Source organism: Alternaria novae-zelandiae, assembly GCF_023758075.1.
Source record: "Alternaria novae-zelandiae strain BMP 2774 chromosome Unknown scaffold_13, whole genome shotgun sequence".
Classification (NCBI taxonomy): Eukaryota; Fungi; Ascomycota; class Dothideomycetes; order Pleosporales; family Pleosporaceae; genus Alternaria; species Alternaria novae-zelandiae.
Window position 1 is genome coordinate 1,034,559 of NW_026056973.1, and position 21,051 is coordinate 1,055,609.

The following is a 21,051-nucleotide window of genomic DNA, read 5'->3' on the forward strand; positions in this document are numbered from 1 at the left end:
TCCCTGGCGCCTGTGGAATATTGCTTGCTGCTCAACGATTTGACACAAAGTCTTTACGGTATTCTTACACGGGTTTGCTCGAATGTGAAACTGAGGCGTCTGATTTGAAAACACACAATCTCCTATTTAGACGATGTGCCGTTATCTTACATGAGAGCGCAACGTGCTGGACATTCTGGAATGCATTGTACTGAGACAGTCCAAATGTATGGAATATGTCGAAGTCGTTGGCCCTTCGCAATTATCCGATCATCAAAGGTACTTGCGAATGGCTCAAATCAGGGACGTGAACGATGGTCGTCTGTTGACGTTCAATCTCTGATGTCTTGTAGAGTATCCAGGTCCCTAGGTTCCCTGAAGATGCATGATCAGTAAACTTAACACAACGCTACATCATTGCTGAGGTTGCTGGGCCGTATCTGATATACGTGGAATCGCGCCCAGAAGGCTGTGGTCGTGGCGCTGGCAAGCTTTCGCAAAAGGAAGCAGCGGGTCAAACTGCGGGCGAGAAGCATGAGCAAGCCCGAAGACGCTATCGTGGGTGCGCTGCGTACGCTGCCTGCGCAGGTGCAACGTTGGTACGAGTGCAGCAAACATCTTGTCCAATGCAGAACTAGCAACGTGCCTTTTTCGACCGGTGCAAACTACCTCGGTACTGTTGCCAGGCATTCCAAGTTATACGTTGAGCATACACTCGTTAGCCCATATGTCCCATTGCTTCCAAGGTTCGGTCGCAGTATTGTGCCGACTGGATGCGGCATGCTTTCCCCTTCCAGTAGTATCTGCGCTTCGGAGGGCGGCCTGTTCCATTGCTACCGAGGCCAGTGTGTATCCATGTTGAAAGAGCCACGGACATCGGGTGATTGCCAATCCAGGCGATGCATACCTAGGCAGCGTCGTGTGCAGAGTTTACAGTATAGTACGTGCAGTACACGGGTAACGTTCGATCAAGCATAGCTTCCGGGACTAAAGCTTCCCCACAACTCGTCTATTACCCTTGTCCCGGTAGTCATACGCCACCAGAATTATTGAAACAGTCATGTCTGCTCGTGACACTATGTAGCGCAGTGCCCCTTTTCCGTCAATGAGCGACGAGCCTTTCGCGGTCGACCCAGTTGGCAGATTGTCAGGAACTTGCGGGAGGATCTGCTGATGCGCCTATAAATTCCAGGCACTCTGCATAGACAATTGCTCTGGCTGGCATCTGAGACTTGATCTTACAATACCGCCATGCGACTTCTCAGACTCGTAGGCTTTGGCCTGTCCGGCTTGATCGTAAATGCGACGCTCCAGATTGTACCTGGCGCGACTTGGACAGCAGTGCGTTTCGTCGTACCCATGAGCAAATGGCAACTGACATTACACCAGACCAACACAGGCCAGCACATTCAGGCTCACGGCGCCGGCATCATCAAAGATGGCGAAAAGTGGTATTGGTAAATAACTCTACGCGCAAGGGCGGCCTCTACCGGTGCTGATGCGCCCGCAGGATTGGCGAAGATAAAACAAACGGAACCGCTTTCACAAACATCAACTGCTATTCGTCTACCAACCTTGTCGAATGGTCTTATGAAGGCGCTCTAATCTCGCGGACTGCATCTGGCGACACAGGGCCCGATCGTGTTATTGAGAGACCAAAAGTTATGCACAACAAGCGAACGGGTAAGTATGTCCTGTGGGCTCACATTGACAGCGCCGACTATGGTGAGGCGAAGATTGGGGTCGCAATAGGCGACAGCGTTTGCGGAAAGTACTCGTATCTACGCAGCGAGCGACCACTGGGCTTCGAGAGTAGAGATTCTGGCGTGTTTGTCGATGACGACGGCAAGGGCTATCTACTGACCGAAGACGTATGACTGCCTCGTAGCACAGTAGGGATCTGTTTCTGACGAAGCCAGCGCCGCAACGGCCTACGCATCAACGCACTGTCTGATGATTATCTCAGCGTTTCCAGCAATGTCTACGTCTGGAAAGAAAAATACGAGTCTCCGGCCATGATCAAACACGAAGGCGTTTACTTCATGTTCGCCTCGCAGCTTACGGGGTGGAGCCCGAATGACAACTACTACAGCACGTCGACGTCTCTCTCGGGTCCATGGTCGTCGTGGCAAAAGTTCGCCGACTCTGGGTCCAACACGTACGCTTCTCAAACAAGCTTTGTACTGTCTGTGGGGGATGGGTACGTGTACATGGGGGACCGATGGCACAGTGAAAATCTGATGAGAAGCACATACGTATGGTTACCGGTTGAGATATCTGGAACGACGGCTAGCATGAAGAACGCTGTCAACTGGATCCTGGACCCCGGTACTGGAGCCAGCAGGGCCGGGCCCAAAGAAAACATGTACGAAGGCGAGACGGCAGAGCTTGCTAACGGAGCTATATCTCAAGCATGCTCCTCGTGCTCGGGCTCGAAGGCAATTGGGTACATTGGCGGCGTGCCCTCGGGGTCCGCCACGTTTTCCAAGGTGGAATCTTCAGCAACGACGCGCACGACTCTGCGAATCAAGCATCTCAATGGCGACAAACAGCAAAGGTATGCAGCCATCAGTGTGAATGGGAAATCGCAGAGGGCGGCGTTCTTGCCAGACGGGGGAGGAGGCCCGGCAAGTTCAGTGGTGCACGTCAACGTGGAGCAGGGCGTCAACGAAGTCAAGGTTGGCGGGGTGGATGAGGGCTGGGGGCCGGACATTGACAGGGTGTTTGTTCCCGTAGAGTGAGGATGGGCTGATGAAGACTAGCAATGTATGGTGTTCAGTCCATCGACTTGCTCATGATGGCGTATTCGGCGGGGATGACGCTGTTTCTCGTGATCCTGTCGTCGGGGCTGCACTCGTCCCTGGTGTAGCCCAGGCTGTGGTACATGCTCTTTGCGCGCGTGTTTGCGGTGAAGACGGTCAGCATCGTCTTGGGGATGTGACATGCGCGCGCCACGCTCTCGACGAACTGGACGAGGCGGGACCCGAGGCCCTGTCCTCGCAGGCGCTCGTGGAGATGGATCTCGTAGATGTAGAGGACAGGGCGGTCGTGGTGCGGGGGGTCGTCGTGGGTGAACATGAAGGAGGTGAAGCCGAGGATGGCGTCGGGGCCGCCCTGGGCCGGGCGCAGCAGCAGATACATCATGTCGGCGTCGAGCATCTCGTCGCGCTTCCTGCGCGGGTCCCAGCCCATGGCCGAAGCCGCGTAGTCGTGGCCCGACGTGGCGTGGACGAGGCCGAGGCAGGCGTCGAGCTCGCCCGGGCGGAGGTCGAGAGCAGAGGGGACCCAGTGGAACGCGACGGGGCAGGGTCGCTGGGGCGCCTCGTAGGCACTGAGGGCGGCGTCCTGGCGCAGCAGCGTCTGCACCGTCTGCATGCGCGCGAGGGCCTGGGGCGAGTGCATGGTGGTGAGGTAAGGTGACGATTCCGCCGCCAGCCAGCCGCCCACCACCAACCGCCCACCGCCCACCGCCAACCTTGGGCACTGGGACGCGCCCTCGACACATCGCACCGCCATGCTGCGCGCCTACGCGACCGTCGCCTCCAAGCCGCCCTCCCGCCTGCGCGCACGAGGAAAATCCCCCGTGGGCCTGGACCACGTACCTGTCCCACGACGCATCCGGCCCGGCGCCACGCCCGCTGACGGTCCTGCAGTTCATCCAGCGCCAGCGCGCCCTGGCCCTGTGGCGAGACATTGTCCGCAGCACCGCCAGCATCCCCGACGCAGGCGCACGACGAGACATGCGCCGCTTTGCACGCTCCGAGTTCGACCAACACCGCTCCGTCACTGACCTGGGCCACATTCGATATCTGATTTCAGTCCGCCGCCCCAGAACCCCCGCAGCGTGCCCTGGCCCTTTGCTGACGCCTACCCAGCATGGAAAGACACAGTTCCAGACCATCAAAGGCACCCTCATCAACGCTGGCCTACTCTCCGAATAGCCTCTGTTCAGACACTGCTGCCCCGAATTCCCAACCCCGTCCTGGCCATGGATGCCCCGGTCGAGCAACAGTCCGTCTGCGTCGTCGGCGCTGGGCCCGCGGGTCTGGCGGCTGCACACATCTGCAGACAGCACGGCTTCGCAGTCACCGTCTACGAGGCCGCAGACCGTGTAGGCGGCATGTGGAGACATGACCGCGGGGAATTTGGCGACAAGTGCAGTCCGGAGATGCGCACCAACCTGAGCAGATACACTGTTGCCTTTTCTGATCTGGCTTGGACATCGGTACATGTAGATATCTCGAACCCTGCTGCCGATCCACTAGCTGTTCCGCCTGTCTTTCCCAAAGCGTGGCAGGTAGAATCCGTGTACAGCATGCTGTGAGACAGTTACTGACTTCGTACATGCATCTTTAGGCACGTGGGCCGCTATCTTGCGGCGTATTCAGAAACCCTTGGCTTAACTGACGACATACTCCTCGAGCACCGAGTTGTCAGCGCATCACTGCAAGAAGATCATACTTGGAGAGTGGTCAGTGCCGACGGCACCCGTCAGCTAACATGCCGTACCTTTGATCGACTCGTCGTCGCCAGCGGCTTCTTTAACAAGCCAGCCCACACCTTCAATCCCGTTCCCTCCCACCCTCTCTCAAACATCCAACACTCCTCACGATTTCGGACTCTCTCTGCCCTGACGGAAACCCCCGGCAAGATAGTCGTGATTGGAGGCGGCATCAGCGGCTCAGAGGCTGCTTCTCAGGCTGCTTCTCAGATCTCCAACGCAAAGCACTCGCCTGGTGGAATAACACCCTCCCACGCCGACAGCAGGGTTTTCCACGTCATCAATCGTCCCTTCTACTGCCTGCCCCGCTACCTTCCACAAGACCCTCAGACCCACGACGGGCATTTCAAGCCAGCACCCAGATTCCTTCCCCTTGATCTGATTCTCTACAACCTGTCCCGTCGCGGCCATGGTGACATCTCTGCAGCTATCAGCACCGTTCCACCAGAAAAAGCAAAGAAAGGCCACGACTTCTTACGATCAAGTATAGGCTGCCATCACGCCGACGTCGGCTTCTCAGAGCTCGCGTACACGGCGACCCAGACACGACACCCTGGCTACACCGGTATAACCGACACGTATATGGAGTTTGTCAGAAGTGGCATCATTGTGCCAGTCCGGGGATGGGTTGAACACGTCGAGCAGGCAGCCAACGGTGATTGCCTAGGGATTCGTCTTGGCCAATATGAGCCCTGGTTCCATGGGCCAGGCGCAAAAGCTATGGTACTCCGCTTACTCGAGAGCCTAGGCGCATCGAAAAGGCTGACACTTTACAGGGCGAGAGCAGACTGAGTGATGTGGTCGGTATCATTGAAGCCACAGGCTACAAAGCCGACCTCGATTGGCTCGACGCCCGTGTCCAATCCCTTCTCGCTGACGGCAGCGACAACCCGAATCCGCGCATACCATATCTCCTGTCACGTGGTTCCGTCTTTTCGCAGCAAATACCTACAATTGGGTTCGTGGGTTTCTACGAAGGCCCTTACTGGGGCGTGATGGAAATGCAGGCTCGACTTCTGGCACAACGCTGGGCCAAACGAGAGCCTGAGCAGTCGGCGTCTCTCTCATCCGCCTTGTACACGTATGATGATACGAGGCATATGCAAAATGCCATGGGTCAGAGGTCCTTGCAAGTGCCGCAGTTCTGGATGGCCGACTACGTTGGACTAATGGAAGAGTTCGCACGAGAAACGGGCGTCTCACGTGACGACACCCTATTCGGTAGCCAATCGGGTCCCGCATTCCCATCGCGCTATCGACACAGAGATAGCAGTCTGCAAGCCAAGGCAGTAGTCAGCGAAGTTGCCGGAATACTCGAGGCATCCCAGGAGCATGCTCGGTTTGTTGCAGCGGCCGTGTTCGCAGGCATGCAAGGTGTCTGGAAGATGACGCGCAAAATTGATTCACGCACCCAGACACCCGGTGGCACATTCGTGGGTACAGCTCACTTCCATCCGCGTCAATCTACCGATGCAGCGACCTACGCCTCCGAATACTTGTATATCGAACAAGGGACATTCACCATGGACGCTGGGCTGTCATTCCCTGCGACCCGTCGTTACGTCTATCGGTACAACGAAACAAGCGATGAGATCACCGCATGGTTTGTTGAAGACGACGAAAAAAGCGTCGGAAAGCTATTCAATACCTGGCGCTTCCACGCGCCTGATGACCAGGCTGGCGGCTGGATGGCTACGGGCTGCCATTGGTGCGATCCCGACACGTATCAGAATGACTGCGATGTCAAGTTTTGTGGTGCAAAGATCGATCGGTTCATGATCAGATACAAGGTGGACGGACCAAAGAAAGATTATCTGCATGAGAGCTGGTATCAGAGACCAAAGGTAGATGGTGGAGCAAACGAATGCGGATGAGGGCGTTGTAAAGACAGCGCAACGTTTGCAAAGGGCTATTCCATTGCGAATATATTGGGTGGGGTATCATATATAAATCGTCATATCGTACAGTTACACCTGGTCTTCAAGCCGGTCATGTGTTTAGTTGCTCAACACCTCCATCAGCGAGCGTACTGGGATGGGTAGGTGGCCCATCTCTCCCTATGCTCTCAAGGTCGGCCAGCAGCATCCTGAGATGATTCTCTCGGTTCTGGTTACTGCCCCAGGTGACCGCTTGCGAGTAGTACAGTATGTCCCACGCCTCGTCACCAATGTTTTGTAGGAACGTGGGCAACGATCGCGCTTTCTGGTACGAGCGCCAGAGTATTCGGCGGATGTCATCGTTTGCGCCGATATAGGCAAGCTCAATGGCTTTATTGAACGATTTCAGGGCGGGCGCAATGTTGAACGGTGGGGGGAGGTCGACGCGGAGGCGTTGGAGAGCGGCAACGTGCTCTGGGTCTTGGAGGGCAGCAGCCATACGCTCGCTGAGCGGCGCAGTGCGGCTGTCAGCGAGTTGGTAGGGGTCAGGCGCAGTTTCGTGGGCGATAGAAGTCAGATCGCCTTGCTGTTGCTTGTTCTCGGAAATGAGCTTTTGTATGTACATTAGCTTCTCCATCAGCTTCGGGTCTTTCATGATTTCGTCAACCTTGGCCTGGAGCTCAGCGGGAACATCTTCTTCGTCCTCCACAAGCTCTCCGGGCTGCGATGCTTTGGACTGGGCGAGCTTCTTCAGCTCTTCGGCCAATTCTTGGGGGTCCATTTCACGCTCGAACACACCCTCTTCATCTTGGCCCGATGTGGAGTCTTCGTTGATCGCTGCGTCGAGTTCGGCTTCGAGCCCGGTATCGCCACCCAACGACTTCATGACATCCCGCATCTGGTGCAGGAGCTTGTCCACGTCCTGCATGTCTTCGGGTGTCGCCATAGTCAGGTCCTCGTCTGGAGTCTCTGCTTGAGCAATGGCGTCTTCGGTCTCTCTCTGATAAGTCTGCCACTCGCGCTCCAATTCGGAGTCGGGGCGTTTACGCATAGCGGCGACCTTGTTCTGCATAGCTTCGTTGCCCTCAAGCTTGTGCATTGCCTTGTTCAGCATAGCCTGGAACACGGGATTGTCTATGTTTTCCACCTCAGGCATGTGGTCGATGCACGCTTGCAGGTCGGCCTTTGCGTCTCCGATGTCCGGGTCCTCGAGGACGTCTTGTAGTATTTCAAGTGTCGCCATCCGTAAGCCGGCGTTGAACTGCTTGCTCTCTGCCTCTGCCTTGGCAGCGCCCTGTTGTTTCAGTTGCTGGAGCTCCTCCCTCGACTTGATGCCTTTTTTGATGAGCTGGAGCTCATCCGTCAGTTCGGCGAAGTTTGGATTTGTCAGGAGGCTGTCGATGAGCCGCCGGTTCAAAGTTGCGTCGTCATGGTCGGGGTTCTTCCGAGACTCTTCTATCATCAGGTACATGTCTCTGTCCTTCTTGCGGTCTTCGGGCGTGGCTATGCGCTCAATCAGGCGCTGCGGCGTGCCTTTGTCCAAGTCCTGCTCGTACCAGTTGATGACGGGCAGATCGTCGCGTTCGAGTTCGGCATCGGACAGCGGACGCATTGCCTGATCCATTTTCGCGTCATCCTCGAAGATGGAGCGTGAGCCTCTGAGCCGGCCTAGGAGCGAGGGCTTGGATTTCGTCGTTGCATCGTGCTCCGACCCATCGGGATAGCTGGCTTTGGTGCGTTTTCCGCGTCGGAGCAGCACTGGTGGGGGGCGAGCAAAAGGACATGGTGTAGCGCGAGCTCCCAGGAAAGCGCTTGAGCGTGTACACGCGCGCGAGAGCATCGTGGCGAGCTTGGTTGAGGAGCGAGAGTGCCAAGTCGCTGTCTCAAACTTGTGACGTTGTCTTGGCACCTCCGAGAACTCCGCAATTGCTTGTCACGCCTTAACAAGAGAGCTACCCAGGCGCGCTGCGATCATCAAGGTGGACTATCCTAATGCGGTAAGGCGGCAGCTGCCCGCAGTCCCCATCATTGCGAAAGCTGTATCAATCCCTTGTCCCTGTCCTGCCACCAGAAACGTCTCTCTCCGGCACATGATGAAGACGATGAGGACCAAATGGTTGCGCCACAAACAGCTCCGCGTCAGTGGGTTAGCGTCACACGTACATAACATACACCCAACGTGTCGTTACTGAGTCAATCTAGCCAGCTAATCCAATGCAGTCACAAAAGACACACGGTGCATTTCTCGAGTTACCAGGCGAGATACGAAATATGATCTACGCCATGGCCATCTACCCAGAGCTTTCTTCGCTCGTGATCGCAAATTGCACTAAGCCGGAGCATCTCGCCGCATCTGTGCTGCATCTTTCTGCCTTCCGCGTCTGTCGCCAGATACGGGCCGAATGTCTCTCCTACATTTGCGCCAATTTCTCCCTCAAGTTCCTTGGCCTGCAGACTGCGGATCTTTTCTTTTGGTGTGCGGGACTAGCCATCTCCGAGATCAAGGCTTTTGTTCTTGTGCAGCCCTGCATTGCTCCGAAAAGCAAACAAAGCGGAGATAGGAGTGAGCGCTTCCTAGCTGCGCTAGATAAGATGGACCAGTTGACCGAAGTTGTTTTGGAGGAAACCGCGAAGGTTCTGGCGTTGGAAAAGAGTGAAGAGCAGAACGAGTTCACAAGAAGGGTCGAGGCTTTGAGCAAAAGAGGCGTGAAAGTCCAAGTCAGCGTGGGGAACAGATATATCATGTAGAAGGAGCGACGTCGCTTTCGTGGAGAGGCTGCTAGAGAGAATAGTGCGGGCGCACACGTCTTGGAGGTGCCGTGTCCTTACCCGCCATTTCCAACAACCTTCGGCTTCTCTTTCACACGAGGTCGCATCTATAGCACCTCATATCGCGTGTATGCTGGGCTCACGAAGCATCACTGTACTGGTATCTGTCCCCTCCAAGCCATATTTTGACAAGTCCCACGTGACCACTGTAGCATTGAGAGCATAGAGTTAGCGTGTGCCATACACGCAGAAGTAGTAGCACATGTATGCTTTCAGGCTCAAGACTTACCTTCTTTAGCTTGAAATCCCATTCTCCCGTACAAAGGCTTGCCCATCGGGGACGACTCCAAGAAGGCAGGTAGTCTCGCGCGGTCCGCTTGCTTGGTACCCCACTCAAGTAACATAGATCCTGCACCTCGGCGGTGGTGATCTGGGTGCGTTACGAGGATATGCAAAACTGCTGTCCGTCAGCAACACCTTCCGACGTAGCGCGCTGGATACTAGCAGTAAAAGGGCTTCGTTCCCATGTACTCCCTTCTTACTCGACTCAGGAATACCATGAAGTCTAGCAAGCCCTGTCTTCCCTTGGCTTCATCATCTGGCACTGGATACATCTTGCTGGCTTCTTCCTCACTGCGCTCCCGCTCGTTGATGCGCCATTTGGCGCCTGCGATCATCTTGCCATGGGCGTCGGTATCGATGACTTTGAGATATACAACGTCAGGCTCGTCGCGCCAAGACTTGACGTGCTTTTCGATAGACTTTTGGATGTACTCGTCGGTGATGGGGTTAGGCGTGAGCAGGGAAGTGATACCACCGCCGTTGGCAAAGGCGGCGATCTGTATGGCGACGAAGGTTTCAAAGTCGGCTGCCGAGGTTATGCGGTGGACCTGAAGAGGCATGTTGCCTGTGTGTTACCAACACTTGGACTCGAGGCTGCGTCGTAGACAATTATACAAATGGACCACCACAGACGGGGATATTGCACAGTCGCTAGCACCTTCCTCTTAGGGCGAAGGCGGGGTGGTTCCTACGGCCAACGCGCAACACCAAAGAGGCACTGCCGCCCTTTATTTCGCCTTGCTACCAGCGTTCAGCCCTTTTCAACACGTCCAAAATGGAGACATATTGCACGGGCCTGATCAGCGCAGACTCACAGCAGTGGCCAAGGATGTTGGGCCATGATCTGTCGGCCCACAGCTACTTCGACATCGCCCTTCCCCGAGTCCTTGGCCGCATGGCTGACTGCAAGACTCCACCAAGCTTTTGCGGACCGCGGCATCTTCGCGACGATATATGCGCACCATGTTGTTTCCATCGCCGGCATGTTGTGCTACCGTAGGCTTGGAACGTTGCTTGGCCTGGACTCTGGAACGCACGACGATTCGAGGTGTGGAGGCATGGAACGGGTTTCTGAAACAGCCACAGCATGTGACGCGATGCGACAACTCCCAAAGTCATGAGACATGGTTTTGGCCGAACACCAGGTTGCCGATGACGTTGTGAGATGTCGAGAACTCTGATTCAGCTCAGACATACTTATGTGGATGCGATTGGCCCTTCACATTGTCCAAGCGCAAAGTCGGGAGCCTTGAGCGCAATCCAGAGGGCAGTTGACGACAAGGAACGCGAACGACAGAGCACCAGACTCAGGGACAGGAGACACCGCCACAAATCTCATGGCAGCTTCGCCATGTGAAGCTCGTCGCCTCGATCGTTCCTGCTGCCCATGCACATCGCTCGTCCACCTCGGCAACAGCTGTCGCAGACCTGGCCAGGTGCGTGGGGACAACGGCTACTGGCATGTAGCTCTAGCCCCAACCCCGTTCCCGACGAGCTTGAACCGACATGGAAGGGCTCATAGAATATGTCGCACGACACTCTTGACTGCCAGTATGCGTGCTACATGCGGTCTGGCATGACGTTTGATGTGTCTTTGGAAAACAAGTGAAAACATGACAGGTGAGTATACTACATGTTCAAACTCATAAAAAGCGGTGGTTAAATGAACAGCGTTAACCATGGCATCTTGCTACATGATACTATAAAGGGGCTTGTCGCATGCTTTTTGTGGTGAACAGCAGTCCATACATTCCACATCTTCTCTTCCAATACCCGTACTTGTTTTATCCATATTCGCATAATACTTTGTAATACCCTAATATCGCTTCCTTGACGGAACATAGCGAGACGACTCTATCATTATGAAATTCCTTATTTTTTTCCTACCATCAGTCACACTTGCCGCCCTCGCCTCAATCTCACAAAATGATGTGAAGAGCGGCGGCGGCTGCAAGCCCATGACTGTCCTCTTTGCCCGCGGAACGACTGAGTTGGGCAATATGGGTTCAATTGCTGGACCACCTTTTGCTATCGCTCTTGGCGCGATGATGGGAGGTGCTGGTAACGTCGCTGTTCAGGGCATCCAGTACCCAGCAGATGTGCCTGGTTTTCTTGTTGGTGGAGACAAAGGAGGCAGCCAGCTCATGGCACAGATGGTCGGACAGGTTCGGGCCCAATGCCCGGACACTACACTAGTAATGGCAGGCTACTCGTAAGTAACACACTGCCCTCAATATCTTTCACATGATTCGCAAGTCTAACAAGAGATCTAGACAAGGTGGTCAGCTTGTCCACAATGCTGCTGATATGCTTAGTGCCGAGGACTCGGCATTTGTGTCTAGCGCAGTCATATTCGGTGACCCAAACAACGGCAAACCGGTCGGCAAAGTCGCAGCAGCAAACACTAAAATCATCTGCGCACCTGGCGACCTCATCTGTGCAGGCCAGCCTATCATCTTGGCACCTCACCTGTCGTATGGTGCTAACGCGGCTCAGGCCGCGCGATTTGTTATGAGCAACATGGCAGCTGGTGGTGCGGCGGCTGGAGCGGCAGCAGGAGCAGGAGCAGGAGCAGGAGCTGCTGCTGCTGCTGCTGCCAAGGGGGCTACTAAGGGGGCTGCCACTCGCGCGGTGCAAGCAAAGTACTTCATCTCTTAGACCCCAGTGTCGGTGTGTAGACTCCTCTTCACATGATGCGCTATATATCTATATCTCCTCTATTATAGTAGCTGCAGGCCAGCCTACATTACGTTGTCTACATAATTATAAGTAAATAAATCTTCAAATCCGTTTTAGAGTTCCCCTGCCCCAGAGTCACCACACATGTGCGTCTTCCTCGATATGTCTGGAGCGCTCATTCGCAACCTGGGTTGGACTTGACTATGTGTGTAGAGCCGTCTGATGAACACGCATACGAACTGCAACGCTTGTCGACCGGGGTCGCTTGAACAAACGGTCAAGACATGAAGTCTACTCAATGATCTTCGATATCTTGGAGAGCTGGCTGCATCTGAGAGAAAAGGAAGAGCAGTTAATCCCGTAGCAGCACCTCAGTACCGAGAAGATTGCAATATACACCGAGACACTGTTCGACAGCAGTAAGAGCTATGACTCAAATGAGAGGCATGATGAATTTTATTGGGAAGAAGTATATCGACCAGATAGTGAGTGATACAACATGGCCTGTTGAGTGAGCAGGTGCGCGACGCTACAAAGAAGGGCTGAGGATTACCGAGAACTCACGGCGAAGTCGGGTTATCTTAACACCAGCATCCCATAGACTCCACTAGTCGATTCTGAGAATTTGGGAAAAGACGTGTGAGGACTGCGGAACGTGCTCAACAAGCTTCAAGGCGAAAAGACTAGGGCTCGACTATTATAAAGTGGGATAACTAGACAAGCTATATACAGAAGCTAAATGCTGTGGTATCATACAACGTCAAGGCTCAGGGAGAAGTTTCCCAATCACTCATTATCCTGACTGCTCGTTGCTTGCCTGGCAGCTTGTCTCTGCGACAGTGTTTACACTCTAAGCAGGCAGCAAGCCACAGCATATGAAGCGACCCCATCCATTCCTCTTTGTACCCTTTGGTTTCTTTCCACTCGTCTCTTCCTCCTCCTCGCCAACAACACGGAGGAACACCTCGTCCAAGGTGGTAGGCGAAACCGAGTAGTATTCCAAGCCTAGCTCTTGGCGATTAGATTCTAGCAACTGGATGAGGCCGGGAATGCCGCCTAGATCAGATGCTGAAGCAGCTGAGGACGAAGTGTTGATTTGATGAACCTCTGCTTCGGTGACCTTGCCATCTTGAGCATTGTCAAGATGCGCGGGCGATGCAGTCGATTCGGGGGAAGCAGCCTTTAGTACTTTGAATCGGAGTTGTCCGTGGCCTCCACCTCGCGAACCCCACTTGTCGAGCTGAACACCGGGAATCTTGCTCTGAACCCATTGCTTTACGGCTTCCATCTCTTTTTCTGTGGTTTCGGGTGCAGATTTGAGCACAAGCTGTACGACCCAAGCATCGCCATACTGCTGCCCTAGATCACTGACTGTCCCCAGCGCAAGCATTTTGCGCTTCATGATACCGACGCGGGTGGCGAGCTTGTCCGCTTCTTCCATGGAATGAGTGGTGATCAACAAGGCACGCCCAGGTGCCGCTACACCGAGCAGTGTGCGCCACATGACTCTCTTCGCAGCTGCATCCATACCCGAGGACGGTTCGTCCAACAGTAAAACAGACGGATTGCCCATCAATGCAATGCCCAGACTGAGCTTCCGCTTGTTACCACCCGAGAGTTTGGACGCGAGACGGTCGTGAAAGCGCCCCAAACTGGTAGCCTGGAGGATCGCATCAACACTGGTCTTTGGGTCGGGGACGCCGCGAGCGCGAGCGTAGAAGTACAGATGCTCCGTTACTGTCATTGAATCCATGGCATCGAATTGCGGACACACACCGAGATGACCTCGTGCGGCTGCACGCTTGCTGATGATTGAGATGTCTTCGATCAGAACGTCACCACCTCCGTTGATGTGTGTCGTAGGATGAATGTCTCCACGGATGAGCGAGATAGTCGAGGACTTTCCAGCACCATTGGGACCAAGAAGAGCGAAAACCTGGCCTTGGGGGATGCCAAAGGTGATGTCGTTCACAGCGTGATTGGAGCCGAACGTTTTGTGTAAATGCAGCGCACGTAGGCTGTCTTTGCTCTGCTCAGCGCGTGTTATCTCGGCAGCGACAGCAGGAGGGATGGTATCCACGTTCTCTTCCGAGTGCTGCTGACGGCTTTTTTCTCGGTTGAGAAACGCGGGTCGGTAGCCCGAGTCCCACCACACGAGAGCGGTGAAAAGCAATATGATTTGTACAATGAGATACAAAATGGGTCCTCCGTACACTGTCAAAGCGCCAGGATAGCTGGGAATTTGATTGCCATCGCATAGTACGCTGAAAGAGTTGAGAGAAAGCAGTTGCGTCCTCAGTAGGCTTGCTGAGGGCGAGATCAACGAGACAGTCCAGTGGAAGTACTGAATGTAGGAGTCAATGGCGTATGCGGGTGCGTAAGTCAGTATGGCCATGTAACCGATAAAGTATATCAGGTAGAGCGACACCATGCCTCCAGCAGCGAAGGCAAATGCCGCCAGTTGCGACGTGACGACAATGGAGATTAGGTAAGCAAAGAGCGTCGCACACAGGCCGTAGAGAAAGAACACCACGAAGAGGTACCCTGGTGCATACCACGCATCGGAAGCCTGTAGCAACGTTAGCCATGCAGATTTGTATGTGCCAATAGGAACTTACTGCAGCAAAGATCCCTGTAGTGACGGCAGAGATCACAAGCACGAACAGGAAATCAAACGCCGTGTATGCCAGCCACAGTGGCACAGCCCGGATACCGTTGCTGTAGTGCAGCGCTCGGACATTCCTAAGCCGCTCTTGTGTCGGATATAGAGCAAATAGCGCTGGGTAGACACACATGGCCAGGCCAAAATACAAAATCAGCTGTAGCGTGTCACCCATATTAGGAGCAAATGGCACGGCGAATTGCTGGTACTGTGTGGAGATGGTGATGTTTGTCAAGATGTTGTCGAGAGTATTCAGTGTGATGAGGCCACCGATGACACCGCCATTAGCAAGGTAAGCCATGAGTGGCGGGCCGTTATCATTTAGGAAGAAGCCACCGGGTGTGATGTTGCGGAAACGCGTGTTGACGTAGTCGTTGAATTCATCGAGTGTGTCCACGAGGTGAAAACTGTCCTCGGAGACTCCTGTTCGTTGAATGATGGTGTCGATAGCAGGACCGACGGTACTTGCCGGACCGATGGGGATGAGAGGGACATCGTCTACGTTGGAAAGCGAGAATATGGTAGGGTCGTTAGCGCTGGCTCCAGGATCGCATCCCACAGCCTCGTAATCCTTTAGGAACAGTGTGACTAGTCCCGCCGCCACAATCGGAAGGAGTAAAGCGAATATGTAGGGCCAAAAGTTGCGTTTGACAATGGTGATACGCTTCTGTACAAGTATGAGTATCTGCCTGAGTAGACTAGTGCCACGACCTTTGCTCATTTCTAGCGTCTTGTCGGTGTCAGAGTGATCTGAAGGTACGTCTCGATCCTTGTCCGACGTTGGGGTTCCAGCTTGCCCACCGTGGTCAGCGTCCATTAGGTTGTACTCCTTGACTTCCTCAGCATTGGCCAGGAAGACATCCTCCAATGTCGGGCCAACAATGTCGTAGTTCTTGACGTCATGATGTCTCAGAATATCAACGAATTTGGTGGCGGGCAGTGCGTTCTCGAATTGGTACTGTAGCATGCCTTCGGAAGGTGCCGGTTTCTTGATGGCATCCACTGGGGGCTTGACAGGAGCGTCTTTCGGATACGTAACGTGGTATCCAGCGCCGACTTCATGTTTGAGCTGAACCGAAGTACCCTTGGTTTTGAGGATACCGCGGGAAAGGATGGCAACGTAGTCGGCAAGGACATCTGCCTCGTCGAGAAAATGTGTCGTGAGCAAGAAGGTGCGGTCACCCCGCTCAGCGAGTAGAATCTCCCAGATCTTCCTTCGCGAGAGTGGATCCAATCCGGACGACACCTCATCGACGCAGCAGACTTTTGAACCGCCGGTGAACATCATGGCCAGCTGAAGCTTGCGCTTTTGACCCCCAGAAAGTGTGCAGGACTGTGCTCTGATCTTGTGCCCCAGATCGCAAGCGCGTATCAGGTTTTCGATGGTATCTTTGGTATCGTAGGTGCCGGTTGACTTTAACTGGTTAAAGATACGAACGTGTTCGTAAACAGTCAACTCATCCCACATGACATTTTTCTGGGGGCACAGTCCAAGGCCTCCGGTGCCATCAATCTCGATCGCTCCACTAGTGATGGAGTTGAGACCCGCGATGGCGTCCAGCGTGGTGGACTTGCCACTACCATTGGCACCAAGCAAAACCATAATCTGGCCTTTGCGCGCCTTCATGCTGAAGTCTTGCACGGCGACGACTGTTTCCGGTGGCTTGACGCCGAACTTGGTAAGGACGTTGCTGCGAAACCAACTGGGAGTCCAGTGCTTACAAAAGTTTGTCAGGATGATGTTGTGATCCGGCGAAGACGTTGTAGTCTTCCGGTCGGCCGAAACGGTGCCGTAGAGCCAGCGCTCAACAAGAGCGCCCAGAACAGGGTACACAAAAGTCTGTATAATGGCAAATATGCAGAAGACGATGCCGGGAGTAGTCCAGATGTGGTCCTGGTAGTCGGGCGCGGCTTGGACGAGGTTCATTCCAACGAGCTGTCGCTCAAAACGGGCCACGCAAATAATGAAGAAGACGTAGTTGATGGACGGAAAGAGCAGGCTCAGAACGTATACAGCAGCTGTGCTGAAAGGTCCAGCGACTTGGGCGATGATGGCCAGGAGGATCGGGACGATGACGATGGTGATACCAGATAGTTGGGCTTTGCGGAAGAAAGCTGCGCCGAAGATGGAGAAGCTGGTCAAGGACAGGCCAGCAAGGATGTGGAAGATGATCAATATGGCAGGGTTGGAGGTTTGGAAAGCCAGAGCCCAAAGGATGGCGCCCATAATGACCCAGCCCGGGAAGTAGATGATGTCGAAAGCAATATGCATGGACAGAAGACGGGCAAACTGCGTGTGCCATGGCTTTTTGGCGGGCGACATGGCTTCGACTAGCTGGGATATGCCGCGTTCTCTCTCCTCGGCCATTTGCCCCGTGAGCTGATAGGTGACGCCGCACACGCCAATGTACAGAGCCACGCCCATGATGTTGATGAGTGCGCCCATGTACAGGGTCCTGATGCGATCGTCGTATTCTTGCTGCGTACGCTCTGTGTACGGGTACTCGTCGGTGGCGGGGATGGCAGCAGAGCCCTCGACGGAGGCGATGGCCTGGTCGATGGCGCGCTGGAAGGGCAGAATGTAGATCTGGACATCGTTGTCGTCCTGGCCCACGTAGATTTCCTCTCCCAGCGCTCCGTCGGATCGGATGGTGTAGTTCCAGCTCTCGCCCTGGCCTTGGCTCGGACTGGAAAGGAAGGACACTGCACCATAGCATGTGCTGGCGCCCCGCAGCGAGCTCTCGCACGTCGAAAGCAGTTGAACATCCTGCTGAATAGTCACGGCCTGCAGGCCAGCGTCGCGGACCTGGGTGGATAGCTGTGCAATGACGTCTTGAATGTCGCCACCAGTGTGTCCGTTGTTGACGAAGACGACCTTGTCACGGCCGCCTTGGGCAGCACCGAGGGCGTCGGGAAAGGAGCGGATGAGAGACGGCTCACCGATGCCGTACTCTGACGGCGGGACAAAGAAGTTTTTCGCATAAGATATGAAGAACATCTGCGGCAGAGCCCTGGTTAGCCATTGTTGTGCGGAGGGGGGCGACAAGGCGTCGACATACAAAGATAATGGGAGCCCAGAATGCGCGGACACTCGTGAAGAACCAGTGGCGCACGAAGACGACGAGCAGCGTCTTCTTGGTGAGGATCCATGTCTGGCTCACGATTGCGCCCGCCATGGTGGCTTTGTAGTCTTGGAGCGTCGTCTCGAGATGGGGTCGCAGTCGCTACAAGGCCGCGCGTGGAAGCATCCTGCTTCTCTTGGGAGAGTGGAAGGGCGCAGAGAGCGTCTTGAAGCATGGATGGCGAAGAGACGACGCCAATGCCGCGCCCCGTACCCAGCGTATACGGAACGACGCCGAGCAGACGACGTCTTGTCCGACGTCTTGGACCCGCGCCAGCCCTCCAGGGCCGTCGCCATGATCCACATGGGGCGCCAAGCTTGGAAAGTGCCAACACGCTGCGTGCCTGCCCAGCGGCCCGGCTTACCTCAGCCTGCTCCCGTAGCTGGGTCCAGGTCTGTGTCTGTCGCGACGCCTGTCTACCACAGCTGGCACTGCCTGAGCACGCTGTTCGAGCGCGGCTCGGCGACTGCATCCGCCCAGACAGCGCCCAGTCATGACAAGCCTCGCGTGCACATCCTGGCATCGCTGCGCCTCCTGTCCTGTCTGCCGTCGCGTCATCGATTGTGTGCGACGCGGTAGGGCCATCGTGCCATGACCTGCCCCAGACGGGCCGACGTGTGCCGACAGCGTGGTTTACAGTGCACCGTCGCCGCAACCTCACCTCATGCTAGGAGAACATTGAAGACTAAACCAAATGTCAACATCAATTCTGGGTCCGTTGAATATTCACCCAGGCCTTTGCGTCTTGATATGCTTGTCCGCTCGGCTTCGTGTGCCCCAGTCACGCACGCAGCTCTTCTCCAGATTCCCGAGGTCTGGTGGGGACCTATCGCTCATCTGGGATAGTCACGTGATGGGGTGGTATCGGCCACCCTGGACGAAGCTATGACGGGGGGTTCGTGGCTGCCGAGGCCGTGGCACGCGTCGGCGCAGCCTCCTCCCACAGCAGCGGCATCTCTCCTGCGCAACGACGACGACGCCGACGCCGACTACCAGCTCGCCATGGACTTTGACGAGGCGCTGCCCTCTTCGCCGCCGCCCTCTTCGCCGCCGTGCGCGGGCACCGACGACCTCGCGCCCAGCCCCTTCTTTGAGCGGCACCCCACGGCCTTCACCACCAAGTCGAGCTCCCCTCCGCCCGTCTTCTCCAGCGACGACTCGTGCGAGTCGGTCGACGTGGCCAACTACGAGTCCCCGCGCATACACAAGAACAAGCGCAAGGGCGCGTGGTGGGACACGCACGCGTCTGCCCACGCCAGCCCCCAAGTCAAGAAGACCAAGTTCGCGCGCAACTTGGACTCGGGCATCTACATGCTCAGCGACGCGACCAGCAGCTGCGATGACCTGCCCCTGCCCCCGTACATGCCGCCAGCCTCTCTCCGCGCCGCCGTCTCGCTCCCCCGCTCGCTCCACGCGCGAGCTGCCGACGATGAGGCCATGGACGTCGACGTCGACGTGGCGAGACACGCCGCTCCAGCGGCCGTCTTCAACCGGCACATCGACGACGGCCTTGCCGCGGACCGCGAGTCGTACGACCTCGTTGGCCTCGACCTCGCCGACCGCGACATCACACGCATTGGCGAGCTCAATTCCGTCATCAGCCACCCTCCCGTCTACGACAACGAGCTCCCCACGGCGGGCCAGTACCGCTCTCTGCTCCCCAGGCTCCACGTCAACCTCGGCAAGAACAAGCTCCGTCGCCTCGTGCCCGCTTTGTTCCACCTCGACGATCTCACTGGCCTCTATCTGCGCCAGAACGACATCGACGAGCTTCCCCAGCAAATCAGCCGCCTGCGCAAGCTCGAGGCCCTCGATGTATCCCTCAACAAGCTTCACTACCTCCCCTTCGACATCGTCACTCTTCTTGCCCCACATGGAAACATGACCCGCCTCACTCTCATGGGTACCGATCTGCTCCAGCCAATGTCCTTCCGCCGCTTCTCCCTCACCGACTACCAGAAGCAACACCAAGGGCCCCTTCGCCACCTCGATGACGTACGAGAAGACGCAAATAAGCAGCTCGCTCATCTCTATCCAACGCTGGGAACGTGCCAAGATCGCGACCAGGCTGTCTGGCGCATCCGCTATTTCGAGTCCTGGGCCAACTCTTTTGGCGGTGCAGACGACGCCCGAGAGTGCGCCGCTGAAGATGTTGGCTTCTATCCGCACCACCCTTCGTTGCGCCTAGAGGCTTTAGTAGAGGGCGATGCCGTTGCCCACGCGCCACGGTACATTGCTCGGACTCTGGTTTCTTACTATGGGCAGGATGGCAAGCTTCTCAAGGGCTCTCCAAAGCTCCCTACTTCCGACCAGGAACACTACCCGGTCATCATCGAGACGAATCAGGGTACATACGGCCTACCTTCCTCACCGTGGTTCGTCCCTCCGTGCACAAGCAAAGTTTCCTCCCTCTTCACAACGACCCTGCATATGGCACTTCACTCTTTGGAGCCCCACAAAATACGCGACTACCTCAGCCCGTGTGCTCTCCCCATGGTGGAAGCCATTCTCTCGCGAGCAGAAGCGAACGCTGCCGACGGATACGGTCTCTTCCGCGAGTGCCATGCCTGTCGCAAGCATTACGTTGTGGCACGCGCCGAGTGGGTTGAATTCTGGAGTCGGGGCTCAGGTGACTTTCTTCCACTGAGAGTTAGCGTATGCTCGTGGGGTTGTGTACCTCCAGACATGGTCAAGAGACCGCAGAAGGAATTGACATGGTGAGGCCAGGAGGTTGTCAGTTGATGCCAGACAGTAACGTGAGATGTTTATTGTAGTCACAAACCATCAAGTTGTGTCGTGAAACAAGTCATACTCTTGCAGGAATACACCAAAGACACTCGGGTTGCATCGGTCACAGAGTCTCCGACACGCCTGTCTATCCCGACACCTAGAACACCACCCGTGGACTCGAGATGTAGCTAGGTAGAAATCTTGTAGCAACTCCCATATCCATGCAGTAACACCTTCTTGGCATGGTGCTCAATAGCCATCGTACCTTGGCCCGTCTACTCCACATGCGAAAAGCCCTTGGCGGAAAGTGCGCTAATCTTGCTGGTCGCGTTTACGACAGCTGCTCTACATCACTCATATTCCGAAACTTAAGCGTGTTGCCTACGCTTG

General features: G+C 55.5%; 9 protein-coding genes across 9 annotated transcripts; 5 read left to right on the forward strand and 4 right to left on the reverse strand.

The window, feature by feature from the left end:
- Window positions 1–1,230: 1,230 nt before the first annotated feature.
- J4E88_006841 (uncharacterized protein) lies at window positions 1,231–2,720 on the forward strand (the record flags this gene model as incomplete). The annotated part of the gene is made up of 4 exons (XM_049400463.1): window positions 1,231–1,320; window positions 1,369–1,436; window positions 1,490–1,850; window positions 1,899–2,720. The coding sequence occupies 4 exons, from the start codon at window positions 1,231–1,233 to the stop codon at window positions 2,718–2,720; spliced, it is 1,341 nt and encodes a 446-aa protein (XP_049254082.1).
- Window positions 2,721–2,754: 34 nt separating this feature from the next.
- Window positions 2,755–3,381, reverse strand: J4E88_006842 (uncharacterized protein; the record flags this gene model as incomplete). The annotated part of the gene is made up of 1 exon (XM_049400464.1): window positions 2,755–3,381. The coding sequence occupies one exon, from the start codon at window positions 3,379–3,381 to the stop codon at window positions 2,755–2,757; it is 627 nt and encodes a 208-aa protein (XP_049254083.1).
- Window positions 3,382–3,493: 112 nt separating this feature from the next.
- Window positions 3,494–3,920, forward strand: J4E88_006843 (uncharacterized protein; the record flags this gene model as incomplete). Its single annotated transcript, XM_049400465.1, has 3 exons — window positions 3,494–3,577; window positions 3,633–3,797; window positions 3,855–3,920. The coding sequence occupies 3 exons, from the start codon at window positions 3,494–3,496 to the stop codon at window positions 3,918–3,920; spliced, it is 315 nt and encodes a 104-aa protein (XP_049254084.1).
- A 47-nt stretch (window positions 3,921–3,967) lies between these two features.
- Window positions 3,968–6,354, forward strand: J4E88_006844 (uncharacterized protein; the record flags this gene model as incomplete). The annotated part of the gene is made up of 3 exons (XM_049400466.1): window positions 3,968–4,204; window positions 4,631–5,203; window positions 5,257–6,354. 3 exons carry the CDS (start codon window positions 3,968–3,970, stop codon window positions 6,352–6,354), a joined length of 1,908 nt encoding a protein of 635 aa, XP_049254085.1.
- Window positions 6,355–6,469: 115 nt separating this feature from the next.
- Window positions 6,470–8,073, reverse strand: J4E88_006845 (uncharacterized protein; the record flags this gene model as incomplete). Its single annotated transcript, XM_049400467.1, has 2 exons — window positions 6,470–8,025; window positions 8,070–8,073. 2 exons carry the CDS (start codon window positions 8,071–8,073, stop codon window positions 6,470–6,472), a joined length of 1,560 nt encoding a protein of 519 aa, XP_049254086.1.
- A 1,553-nt stretch (window positions 8,074–9,626) lies between these two features.
- On the reverse strand, window positions 9,627–10,028 carry J4E88_006846 (uncharacterized protein; the record flags this gene model as incomplete). The annotated part of the gene is made up of 1 exon (XM_049400468.1): window positions 9,627–10,028. The coding sequence occupies one exon, from the start codon at window positions 10,026–10,028 to the stop codon at window positions 9,627–9,629; it is 402 nt and encodes a 133-aa protein (XP_049254087.1).
- A 1,302-nt stretch (window positions 10,029–11,330) lies between these two features.
- On the forward strand, window positions 11,331–12,126 carry J4E88_006847 (uncharacterized protein; the record flags this gene model as incomplete). The annotated part of the gene is made up of 2 exons (XM_049400469.1): window positions 11,331–11,680; window positions 11,742–12,126. 2 exons carry the CDS (start codon window positions 11,331–11,333, stop codon window positions 12,124–12,126), a joined length of 735 nt encoding a protein of 244 aa, XP_049254088.1.
- Window positions 12,127–12,997: 871 nt separating this feature from the next.
- Window positions 12,998–17,985, reverse strand: J4E88_006848 (uncharacterized protein; the record flags this gene model as incomplete). Its single annotated transcript, XM_049400470.1, has 3 exons — window positions 12,998–14,716; window positions 14,766–17,807; window positions 17,869–17,985. 3 exons carry the CDS (start codon window positions 17,983–17,985, stop codon window positions 12,998–13,000), a joined length of 4,878 nt encoding a protein of 1,625 aa, XP_049254089.1.
- Window positions 17,986–18,816: 831 nt separating this feature from the next.
- J4E88_006849 (uncharacterized protein) lies at window positions 18,817–20,652 on the forward strand (the record flags this gene model as incomplete). Its single annotated transcript, XM_049400471.1, has 1 exon — window positions 18,817–20,652. One exon carries the CDS (start codon window positions 18,817–18,819, stop codon window positions 20,650–20,652), a length of 1,836 nt encoding a protein of 611 aa, XP_049254090.1.
- Between the last annotated feature and the right edge of the window lie 399 nt (window positions 20,653–21,051).